General features: G+C 41.1%; 1 protein-coding gene across 2 annotated transcripts; it reads left to right on the top strand.

Annotated features, from left to right (window-relative positions):
• The first annotated feature begins 2,127 nt into the window (after positions 1-2,127).
• LOC148025001 (leucine-rich repeat receptor protein kinase HPCA1-like) lies at positions 2,128-12,061 on the top strand. Of its 2 annotated transcripts, XM_087694695.1 has the most exons (20): positions 2,128-2,580; positions 2,663-2,873; positions 3,477-3,603; positions 3,687-3,758; positions 3,860-3,934; positions 4,173-4,244; positions 4,335-4,478; positions 4,566-4,640; positions 4,719-4,790; positions 4,888-4,956; positions 5,042-5,110; positions 5,211-5,285; positions 5,391-5,462; positions 5,530-5,655; positions 5,767-6,224; positions 6,382-6,534; positions 9,288-9,427; positions 9,522-9,735; positions 9,825-10,069; positions 10,728-12,060. In XM_087694695.1, the coding sequence occupies exons 2-20, from the start codon at positions 2,783-2,785 to the stop codon at positions 11,190-11,192; spliced, it is 2,814 nt and encodes a 937-aa protein (XP_087550821.1). In that variant the 5' UTR covers positions 2,128-2,580; positions 2,663-2,782; the 3' UTR covers positions 11,193-12,060. The 2 variants fall into 2 exon arrangements, with proteins under 2 accessions (XP_087550821.1, XP_087550822.1); XM_087694696.1 differs by lacking the exon at positions 2,128-2,580 and having other exon boundaries at positions 2,709-2,873; positions 10,728-12,061.
• Positions 12,062-12,651: the final 590 nt, after the last annotated feature.

Raw genomic sequence — 12,651 nt, forward strand, 5'->3', positions numbered from 1 at the left:
AAATATTGTAAGTATACAAGTCAACCTAAACTTAGCTGCTACATGCACATTGCTTTATCTTTGAATAAATGGTCCATCCGAGCATCCAATCAAAGCACCTACAGTTATGAGATTTATTCTTTTGGATATTTTGTTAAGTGGCACACTCCACTACATTAAAAATAATAGACTTTTTGTCTCTTACTTTCGCCTCACATAGTTCAATATTTTACTTAACTAATCTCTTGTCTCATGTTATAGTGAATAGTTTTGTACTTTGGGGGCATTGGCAATCAAAGTACTTTGTAACTTTGATATTATCCTTTATAAGGTACAATATGTTATTTATGAAAGGGCAACATCACAAATTATTTCAACGTTGCTTGAAGGAAGCTCAAGAAGATGCAGCTACTTTATTGGCATCCCTCAAAGTATTGCTTCGTATTTGTGGGTAATAGGGACTAATCTAATTCTCGATGAGATATGTATTCAAATATGCATGAGCTAATTCTAGCACATTGTAGATGCTTGATTTCAATGGAGAATGCCCTTGCTCTTATTTTTGTGAAAACAAATTTTATTTCATAAGACATCATCCCAATATATTTAGCATTGAGTGTCCATGAGAGGTTTCATGCAAGGTCAAACAACACGATGACACATTTCATGACATCATGTGAAAAGCAGGTAATGGAGAATGCTAGTTGAGACTTTTAAGCAATTGGGTCACAATAACAAAGATTCATCTCAATTGACTTTTGTATTGTACAAATCTCTTTAGCTCATGCAACCAATTTCAACCAACTCTAGATTACCTCATGCAAAAAGTAAGATGGAAAAGGTTGTCCTATCCTTGTAGGATATCGACAGACAAATCTTTCTCATATGCAAGTCATGGGCTGAAGTGTTGACTAAAAGATTAAAATAGTATCAAATGAGCAACCATGGTGGCCTAAGGTGAGAACATTAGAATTGCTTCCCCATAGAGGGCATGCAAAAGAGGGGGGGGGTTGCTTAGAGGAGGTCCCAAAGTACAACCCAAAAGAGGAATAAGACCTACTTTTTGTAGCTACCATAATTCGATATGCCAATGGAGATTGAAGATAATCCTACCATATTTATATGTTAAGTTAGCTTTCCATTGTTGATAATACTTTTTTCTTTTTTCTTTTTTGTGCTGAACAAAATCATAGGCCATATTTTCATTCTCTCCAATTTGCAAAGTTGCTCCTCACTATGCCCCTTAGAGATAGATCCCTTGTTGTGGGGAGGTGCTCTAAGTAGCGAGTTTCCAAGATTCTTGCTAAATTAATATATAATGTGCACATGAGGTATGATGAATGAAACGAGTTACCTATTGAGGCATTATGTATTTTGGCTCTCATGCACATGGTGGCAGCCCTTTCCTACCTCATTTCATAGGAAAAATCATTTTGCACCTAGAAGCTTTGCTGATAGTGTTGTGTTACTACTCGGTTTGAGAGAGCTTACGACGCAACTTTCCTTTATTTGTGCTTCCTAACGTGTTAATTAAAATGTAAAATCCATGTAGGATTTTCTTGACGTGTTTCCATTGATGTAGCTCATGTCTGTGTAGTATAATAGTCATACTAACAAGTGACAACTCACTTAGTTGGGTGTATGCCTAAGCAATGGGAGGTCAAGGGTTTAAATCTTGCGATTGAGCATATCGGTAGCGCCTTTACCCTCGAAGCTACAGAGACTAGGATGAAGACCCAATCGAACGATTCAAAATTGATGCATTAAAAAAAAACTCATAATCTTGTCATTGTTCCAAGTCCCCCCTTACTAGCATGTACCTCCACGTTGAAGAGGTCAAGGAATAACATACAACTTGTCAATTGGTGTTGTTTGGCATAGCAAGAAGCATTGTGTTGGGTGTGGTTGGGAGCTAGCTAGGAAGAAAGTATGTGGGGAGGGAGCATCAAAATTGGGTGAACGGATCCATGGTTTAAATTTTGGGTTTGGTGATTACCTGAAATTTGAATTTTTTTTACAACTACCACCAAAGAGAGCCACAAAGTGTATATCCACGTTTACTCGTGGCCATGGCGGATCATGTCGTGCCCGGTCATCGTGGAGTGTTGGTGTGGTAGGCCTCCCCCCCCCGGCCCCATAGCTTCATCAGCATGGCTAAAGAGAAGCAGCCTGCCAAGATCTTTACTGCTGAACTTTGTAGAAGAAGAAGACCATGATGAAGATGATGTTTGATGCTGAAGAGTAGTAGCCTTTCAAGATCATTGCCGGAGAAGGAAGAAGGAGAAGAAAATGATGACGATGAAAAACCCAGAATGGTTTCCATCCTGCTAGCTTAGACACTCTCTATCCATGCAGGCTCAGGATATGACACCGAGGTCAGACCATTTCTGACTAAGAACAGAAGGGAACAAAGAGGAGGGTTTTCATGCTGATTGTTTGGCAAGACACTAGACCTTGACTGCACAAGAGAGGAGATAAGGCCCAGATCAGAGAACATCATTCCTTTCATGTGTTGAGATAGAGCAACTGCTACACTACACTGTGGGAGAGAGGAGGAGAAAGACAAAGCCTGACTCACAAGGCGATTGCGATCCCAGAAAGGCATCTTCTTGCACATTAATCTCTTATCAGATTATGCTGGTAGCTCCCTTCTTAATAGTAACACATCTTCGAATTTTGCTAGGCATCATTTGATCAGCAGTAAATTGTGGGCAGAAGCTCTCCTTGATCTCTAGTTTTGCAAGGCATCAAAAGACAGTCTCTGTACTCGGTTGGGTTCGGGGGAATTTGTCTCTTTCCAGCCATGAAGTTTGTTAGTTTCAATCTGCTTCTGCTTGTGGGCGCTCTTCTGCAACTACCGATGCTATCCTTGGCACTCACAAATCAGCAAGATGGTCAGAATTCCTTTCTCACCTTTACCAAAGCATTGACTGTTTATGCTACTTATCCTGTGTGGGCAGTGACTTCCAGGTGATGAGCATAACCTGCATTTCCTGTGTCAATTCCGGACATGGTTTACTGCAGAGAAAGAAAACAGAATCCAAAAGTGAAATATTGATTCTTATTCCCATTTTGGAGGGGGCCAAGGGACTAGAATAAGTATCCATACTGCTGTAGGATGGGGAGATGCAGGAATATGTGTGTTATGGAAGCCCTTAATGGTACACTGCCAATGTTAGAGGTGTAAAACTAGATGTCCAAGTATTTTTTCTGTATGTGTGCAATCCTCCAAGTGATGGATTTTTGACATTTAGCTGGTCCCTTATATTGCATGATCCATGATTCATTCCTTAAGGTCATATCCCTCTACAAACAGTCAGTAAGATCTGCCTTGGCGTTCCGAATTTAAGCATACATGGAGTTCTGTTTCCCTGTGCTAATTTGCTTGATGCCTCTCCCCCCCTTCCCTCTCACGTTCTCCGTCTTAAAAACAGTATTCATGGAAGTTTGGTTTGCTCGAAGCTCTGCTCACCATAAATCTTTTGTAAACACTGCAGTAAATGCGCTTCGTACTCTTGCCCAGTCGTGGCTGTCTACATCCTTTTCTTGGGGCTCAGGAGATCCTTGTGGGACTCCTTGGCTCGGTGTTTTCTGTGATTCTGGCAATACAATGGTCATAAAATTGTGAGTGTATGCGTCAGTTTTTGGTAGATGCTGCTTTGTTGACTTGTTAGTTTTGCTGAAGCCGTGGGCTTTTGTCTAAGCAGAATATTGCCTGCACAAGGAATACTTGGGATTTTGCCCGACACAATTGGAAATCTTGTCAACCTTCAAGTCTTGTAGGTGTTAAAAATGTGCCATCTCACGGTTGCTTTCTTCTTTATGGAATTTGACATGCTCATGCATTCTGTATAATTGATATCAAGTTCCATCTTTACAGGGACTTATCTTACAACCAGAATTTAACAGGCAGCCTTCCAGTGCAGCTATTCCGCCTGACAAGTCTCACACAACTGTAAGCTCCTGCATGTATTACCAGAATGGCTTTCATGCTTTGTACAAAATGTGTCACGTTTTCATGCTGCCTGCTCGTCTTGGGGATTTTGGAACTGAGCTATCATTTCTTGCGGCATTGCTGAGTTGATGTGATTGATCATTTCTCATGGTAATTGGAGAGCATGTTTGCTGCAGTTTTAAATGCTGATAAAGACTCTCTTTCAAATTCTTATTAGAACTGCTGGCTGTTGTCACAGGTATTTGCAGAACTGTGGTTTTTTCGGAGCAATACCTCAAGATATCGGTAACCTTGTGAACTTGACTTACCTGTAAGTCCGGATGCTCTCTTGTCATTATTAGTAGTTACAAGGTTTGCCTTCACATTGGGAAGATTGATTGACCTGTTGTCTGCTTAGCAGGGCCCTGAATGACAATTTTTTATCAGGATCAATCCCAACCACCATTGGCCAACTGACACACATTATTTGGCTGGATCTATCAAGCAACCGGTTGACTGGGAATCTTCCCACGTCTCTTGCTAAGCTTACCAGTGCAAACCATTTGTGAGTTAGATTGATGGTTATAATCCAAATCAAACATTTTTAAAATCTGAGCTGATTGTCAGTTATGTTTGTTTTGTCACACAAAAGCCATCTACAAGCCAACAATTTTACGGGGATAATTCCAGCAGGCATTTTCAGCCCCAAGCTGCCTCTTATCCATCTGTATGTGTTTCATTCATGAATGTTCTTAATTCTGGCTAACAAATACTCTTGCTGGAAACTGATGCTGTATGATAACAGGCTGTTATACAACAACTCCTTTGAAGGACCAATCCCAGCAGATATAGGGAACCTAACACAGTTGGACATCTTGTAGGTCATCCTCCAGTTTTGAATTACTGAACATCATGCAGTGAGTCTTCAGTGTCTTTTCCCCTCAAGCCCTACTGTTCTTGTTCTTACCTTGCAGGAGATTGGACTACAACAGCTTCTCAAATGTCCCAAGGAGTTTAGCGAATTTGGGGACAGTTACTGCAGTGTATGGTCCTTCATAACGGCTGTGTTAGTATTTTTTTTCTGGTGACAGTTTGTCCCGTACGTTTGAGAATTGAATCTGAATGCAGGCAATTAGATCACAATATCCTTGAAGATGATATTCCAGATCTGTCTAGTCTTGTCAACATGCAGATACTGTAGGTCGCCCTGCACTGTCCTTTTTCCCCTTTGTAATGTCTCAATTGTGGTGTTGGTTCTTGTGACTGACTGAAGCAATACAATATTTGTGGTTGGAAGGAATTTGGGTCACAACCAGTTTGCACCTGGTCCAATACCGGCCTGGTTCTTGAACTTCCCTAACTTAACCTCTTTGTAAGTGTTCTTGAAAGTGAACCTTGCTCAAGTTTGGAGCTTTCACAACTTATTCTGTTTCTAGCACTGAGTTTGGTTAAATGGCTTCTCAATCTGATGCTCCAGAAATGTGGAAGCTGGAAACCTCCAGGGAATGGTGCCGTCTGACCTTTTCTCCCCTCAGAATCTTGCTTCTGTGTAAGTATTGGTCTGTTTTAGGAATACACTGGCAAATTGCAATTTACTTATGCGAAAATGCATGCAGGATGCTTGGCTTCAATAACCTAAATGGTACATTGGACCTTCGAAAGGCAGGTCCTAGCCTGATTGAAGTTGACTTCCAGCAGAACAGTATATCTGGATTCGTTGGCAATTTTTCTGGAACCTTGAAGTATGCCAGAAAACCCACATAGTCACACAACTGCATGTCTTGACTTTTTTCCTCTCTTACTTGTTTCGTCTGTTGATGGTAGTTTGTTGATTTGTGTGTCCATTTTTGCAGTTTACAAGGGAATATTATCTGCCAGACTGATCCCAATCAGCTTAATAATGCATGTGCCCCAAAAGCAATGTCTTCACCACCTCCAACAGCTTCAACTTGTGGCTGCTCTCCAGGACTTTCAGGCAACCCCACAGCTCCATCTGGAAGTTGCCTATGTGCTTATCCTGTCAGTGGCATCCTTGTTTTCACTGCTCTGAAGGTTGCTTTGAATGACAAAGTTATCCCTATCCTGAAGGCTGGTTTTGTGGAGAATATCCAACTCATAAAATCAAAGGATCAAATTTCTATCTCAATTTACTCTATGGCAGCTGCAAACATCCTATTTTATCCGAGCAATGCTGAGGCCTGGGATCCTAGTGAAGCTAATTTAATTACGGCTCTTCTTAGCAGCAAGGCAATCCTTTTCCCCAGCATTGGACCTTATGAATATGTGCCTTCTGGACCATATATTTTTCCTGGTAATAATAATCCTGTGAATCTTATAATGTTGAAAACAGAATCTGCTGTTTCTTGACAATAACGTGTTATGAGAATCATAATACTAAACTAAAGATACTGTTTAAACACAAAGAGGTAAGAAGAAGTCTTGACACTCTTTGTTGTGAAACTGTGCAGGAATCTCTGAACATCATTCACTGGGTACAGGTGCCAAAATTGGGATTGGGATTGGTGCTGCGTCTTTTGTGCTTGTCATGTTGATCATTGGTATCTATGCCGTTATGCAGAAGAAACGAGCTGACAAAGCAGAGGAGATTAGTAAGCCTTTTGGTGCGTATTTTTCAATCCTTGTTCATGCTTCTCATTCTTCAACTCTAGTTCTGTCAGAGAAAAGCTGCTGTTGCAAGTCTTATGTGAGTTGATCTCAATGGACAGTCTCGAACTGGTTTGCTATTCAAGTTACTAGAAAACTAGAAACACATGGCCCTGAAAACCAGGGGATGCTACCATTTTGGGGGTGGGAGGAAGGGGGACAGGGGGGAACAGGAGGCTGTTCTATGGTTTATGGGAAGCCAATCCTCGTGACCTATGGTATTGAAGCAATGTGTCATGTCAGTACAATCCTTTGAGCAGGTAAACAGCCCAATTGAAGCTCGATTATTGTATTCACTTTTGTGAAGGATTAATCAAGAAACTCAAAGTCCAAATGCCCACCAGGTTATCTTTAAAAAGAATTGGCTTTAAATTTTAAAGACAGGCTAGAAGATATCTACTGCACTGCATTGTATTAAGTGTGGTTTAGTTTTCTTCTTGAGGTAAAGCTGAATATTGGCTTTACGCAAGTCTCTTTGTTGGGATATCTGACATTCAAGAAGCCGCATTACTTTTTCACGGATTTTCATGATTTGGCTGAGTAATGAGGAAAAGATCAAAATTGGATCACGTTGCACTGGACCATCCTTCTCTTCCCAAGGCAGGCTTTGGAGGTTAGGCACTTCGTCTGGTCCACTGAAGCAAACTCAGCTTTTTGAGGACAGTTGCACGGAGGGGGCTTTATAGAGCCTGACAGAGTTGGAAAAATTGCAGGCATATTTCCATGGAGTTTTGGAAATAGCGAAAAGAAAACAGGACTTGAAGTGGGGAAATGGAGTTTTGACCCTGGCCCGAGACTCTGAAATGGGAATCGGGAAATTTTGTATATATTTTCGGTACATGTTACTACTTAGGCTTCAAATAAAAAATGCTTGAATTTTCAAACACAAACTTCCTAAAGAGTGAAGGCATATTACCACTCTCAAGATCTTAGTGGGACTTTGTGCATTGTCTCTCATTGTGGTTTGTTGCAATGTTGAGAAACAGGAGATTGAGCTATGGAAAGCAGATAAAGCAAGAGGGGAAGGAGAAAAAGCAAGCTAGAAGCTTGAAAGAAGGCAATGGAAGGCTGAATGCATAGGCAAAAAGACTAGAAGCTCAAGATGAAAAGCTCCCTTCCCCCTTAAATATTACAGGTCAACTGGTGTTGGTTAGTATCTTGGGTGTATTAAATCGTATCTCTATTGTGAAGGCAAATGGTGAGCTTGTGTTGTAAGTATCATGGTCCGAGTGTCACATTATCGGCTCAGGTTTTTGCAGAGGCATGCTTGGCCTGCTTGATCTTTCAAAGAGGGGAATTGTTGAGAGTCCATTTGTGAATCTCCTTTGGGATTGGGAAGTCAAAGTTCTTGTGGTATACTAGAGATTTGCAGATGGGATATGCACTGATGGCCTATAAACTTGACACCTTTAGGAAATATACATGTTATTTTGAGGATCCCTTGGATGTTTGAAGACTTGAAGAGGGCACATGCAGAGATGGCCTATACATCCTTGGACATCCAATGGGTGCTAGTAGCATTGGTCACATTATGACTGCCGAATTGGTTCTTGACTATAGGACTATGTGTGGATCCTAGGGGGACGTTTCATGGCCTACACACCTTGACTTTTGGCAAATCTAGACATTACTTTGGGGTTGCCTTGGATGTTAATTGTCACTGTGTTATTCTGACAAGGGATCATGCAGTAAAGTAGCCAATCAGAATGCCATGCCCCAAACTGATACCTGTGGCTCATAGGTTTCCAATTAAGGAGATAGTACCTCCAGATCTCCAGCCAAAAGCACATCCTGTAGAGGTAGGGTCAAGATTCTAACTCGGTTTCAGTCAGTGTGGAGGGCTCCTTTTTCTAGTTCCAGTGATTGATTCAGTTGCACAAGGGGATGCTTGAGCTGAATAAGTGTGTACTGCTACTTTGGATTGGACTTTGGATTGATCTCTTTTGCAAATCTATCTAGCATCCTTGCAAGTTGCATTCATTTGGACTGCAATTTTTGGACATTCATAATTTTAGAATGGAGGGGGAAAATATGTTCAGGACTGTGTGAGTCTCATTCCTCATTGGGATCACCATTTTCTTGTCTATGAAACCTGGAAGCTTAATACCCTGCTTAAATCCTGCCAAGAAACAGTGTTCATGAAAAACCGAGGTTTAATGTAAAATGAATTGCAAAATTTTTGAAAAACCCTCCAAAATTTAAGGAACATGGCTTAATCTTCCCAAAATTTTAAGTTAAAAAATGCCAAACATACGCAATTTGATTAAAAAATCCCTCCAAAATTTCGAGTTAAAGGTTTTTGTATCTGTACCAAAAACGCTTTAGGTAACACACATGAGACCTCTAATGCCTGGAAACTAAATCATGGATCAGTTCAGACAAAGTACAGAAACCAGGAATTTAAAGGATATGTTTGTTCCACACTAGCTAAGATTGGAAAACTTTTGAGTGCGTTGGTTTTGTCTCTCTGTGGCAGACTTGTATGAGAATGTACGTACAGGAACTTGCAATATGGTGCACATATGTCTAACACTTCTTGAAAGTTTGAGGTTCTTTTCTCTGACATGCAAACTATTGCAGGGATTTTATTGATTTATTGGTTACTATTTTTTTCTCCATTTCCTTTTCAGATAACATGCTTTGGAAACCTTCTCTTGTCTGATGTTATGCATCGATAGTGCAACCCTTGACATGCTTTTCTACATTTCAGCTTCTTGGATTTCAACGAAGGAGGACAAAGGTGATGCTCCAAAGTTGAAAGGGGCTAGATTATTCACAATTTCTGAGTTAAAGAAGGCAACCGACAATTTTAGTAAGAGCCATGAAATTGGAGTCGGTGGCTATGGAAAGGTACACAAGCCAGATTATCTGTTTTTGGAGATTGCAGGTTATCCACATTTGAGTACGATATAGGCTAAGCACCTCAAACATAACATTTTGACAGGTATACAAGGGTGTATTGCCGTCAGGAGAGGAAGTTGCAATCAAGAGGGCACAAGCATCCTCTCTACAGGGAGGAAATGAGTTCAAAAATGAAATAGAGCTACTGTCTCGAGTGCATCACAAAAATCTTGTCAGTCTAGTAGGATTTTGTTTTGAGGAGCAAATGCTTGTATATGAATTTCTACCAAATGGCACATTGCGTGATAGTTTGTCAGGTCAGTAACTGACTTTATATGCAGGAAATTGACCAAACTCTGATATGACACAAACTTTTCAAGTGACAAAAATTGTGTTACTTGGGCAGGCCATTCAAATATTCGATTGAACTGGCACAAGAGACTTGCTGTTTCTCTTGGTTCTGCAAGGGGACTTGCATACTTGCATAATGAAGCTAACCCACCTATCATACATAGAGATGTTAAGTCTGGCAACATCCTTATGGATGAAAAGCTAAATGCCAAAGTGGCAGATTTTGGTCTTTCAAAGCTTGCACCGGATGATGGAGGTACAGGTGATAAACATGTGTCCACACAAGTCAAAGGGACATTGGTAAGTACTTTATTCCCAAGAAGCTTGTGCACGTTTGCATGCCCTGACATGGACTGCCATAGTCTCACATCCCCTTGCACCTGTGTTTGTGGGCATCCATGCACATACACACATGACTATTATAGAATTGCACATGAGGAAGGGAGGAAGAGTTTAAGGGGAGGGGTGGAAAGGAAACTCTGAGGTGGCCAGAGCAGGTTGGGGTTAGTTGGGAGAGAGGGAGGAGAGAGAAGGGAGAGGGTGGGTATGCTGCATGTATGTGGTGTATGTAGGGGGTTGGGATAGGCAGGTTGGAGGAGGTAATTTTCTGCACACATGGTCTAACAAAAACTTCGAACTAGTTATGGATCACTCAACAAAGTGCTGTATGTGTGTTGGAAAGAGAGAGGAGAGAGAAGCAGAAGGGCGGGGGCAGTTTGTGTGGTGAGAGGAGGGCTGGGTTGAGTGAGGAGGTAATGTGTGATGTGTAGTGAAGTGGGGATAGGCGGGTAGGAACAAGGAGGTGATCTGTCATTAGTGTAATCAAACCTCCAATGGATGATGGATCACTGAAGCATGTGCGTGACAGTCACTTGTGGTATCAGATATAGTTGAGGTGTTAGGTGAACAGGTTTATCTACATTCATTTTAATACTGTAGCTCCTTTGGTGGCCAACAGGGATACCTTGATCCAGAGTACTACACGACACAGAGGCTTTCAGATAAGAGCGATGTTTACAGTTTTGGAGTTGTCCTTCTGGAACTGATCACGTCTAAGGCTCCCATTGAGCAAGGGAAGTACATAGTGCGTGAAGTTCGGACAGCTTTGGAAAAAGGGGGACTGCCCTCTTTGCAGCCTCTACTGGATCCTCAGATAGCTGACTGCCCCAAAGATGAATTAGAAGCACTAGTTGACATTGCTTTGCGCAGTGTACAGGAATCAGCAGCCGGCCGCCCCACTATGAGTCAAGTTGTTAAGGAACTTGAAGAGATTGTGACAAGTTCTAAGCCAAGTGAGGTTAGAAAAACAGATGGATTGAATCGTTCTTGCAATGCAGATGACTTAGAAGTTCCTCTTCAGGGTGACTCAGCCTTTCAGTATAGTGGTGGCTATAACATCCCTGTGGTTATTGAGCCAAAGTAACTGTTCTTTCAGGGAGTTCGAAGAATGCTGTCTTGTTTTTGAAGTTTTGGGAGCATCCCTTCTTGATGAATCAAGTAAAAGCTTCTAAGTTTGTAAAGCGTTTCCAGGTGTGTTACTTGTTGAACCTGCTCAGGGGAGCAACAAAAGAGCATTTCAAAGAACAGTGAATTACAGCCAATGCAGTTGAAGTCAGTCAACTGGCCAATGTCATGTTTATAGAAGAGGGTTTTGAAAGTAGAGAATGAACACCTCTTTGAGAGGTCTTTGGAGATAATGGCACCATTGAACGTCATGGCTCTCTTATGTACTGTCACTGTACATACCACAGATGTTTAACACATGTAAATCATGAAAAGTTTTTGAGTTGTGATTTACCACCTGAGTCGGTGCACTTTCAGTCCTTTTTGGGGAAGATCATAGTTCAATCGAACACATGGGAAAAGAAGTTATGCATGAAATCCTCCTTAGGCTCACCAAATATTTTTTACACGAGAGCCAAAAATTAGGAAATGATGTACATCAAATCCTCCTTAAACGGCTCACCAAATGTTTCAATATGATTGGTACTTGAGGGCAGTCTATCTATTTGACCAGTATCGTCCCATCAAGGATTTTAGTAGGTGCTGAAGCAGCCCACCTCTTCTGCTCCAAAAATAACTGCAACATCCATATGAAATGCTGCTAGTAAACTTGCATCCTAGATGAGACTTACACTGCAGCGTGTTCAACAGTGGGTGAAAACTATGTATAATGATATTAATGATGATGCCCAAATTTTCTCTGCTTATCATGATGTCCTATTTTCATAGAATGAACCCCAAATAAAATGTAAAATGTCTAGAAATCATAGGTCACACAAGCACGAATGATTGGTGGATGCTCAAACGATATGACAAGCATATGATGATAATGGATACACAAGTAGTTTCATAATCAGATGTATGTTTCTATCAACACTTTACTGACACCAGTCATAGTTTATATAATGTATCTCTTGATAAATTAACCAGTGCCCCCTTTGCTTTTACAGTGCAGTGCCCCCTTTGCTTTTACAGTGTAGGTACTCTTTGAATTTCAGCTACGAGACCATGTGCTTGGTTAATGTGGCTCTTGGGAAAAAAAAGGTCTCATCCTCGATGCATAAGAATATGGAATAAAATGAATAGGAGAACTCTTAAAGCTCGCCATCTCATCCTTTGATTTCTTGTGCGCGATTCTTGTGGCCTCCTCAACCTTTTCTCATCACAAATTCTTCTTGAAGCCATCTTGTTGTCAAATCCAGTATTAGCATTTACATATTAGCTTGGGTTTGCTCACAATTGCCTGGTCATTTGCATTTTGGTCACATGCCCTTTACCCTGTTGCTCGGCTTTCCTTTTTGGGGTTAGCCTACCAGTGGGGGTATGAATATCCTGAGTAATTTGTTCGAGGTTTTGCTTCTCTGATTCTTGCGGGCATC

The sequence above is a fragment of the Lygodium microphyllum genome, chromosome 15 (genome assembly GCF_053477565.2).
Source record: "Lygodium microphyllum isolate KBCC chromosome 15, Lygodium_microphyllum_v1.1.10, whole genome shotgun sequence".
NCBI classification, from domain to species: Eukaryota; Viridiplantae; Streptophyta; class Polypodiopsida; order Schizaeales; family Lygodiaceae; genus Lygodium; species Lygodium microphyllum.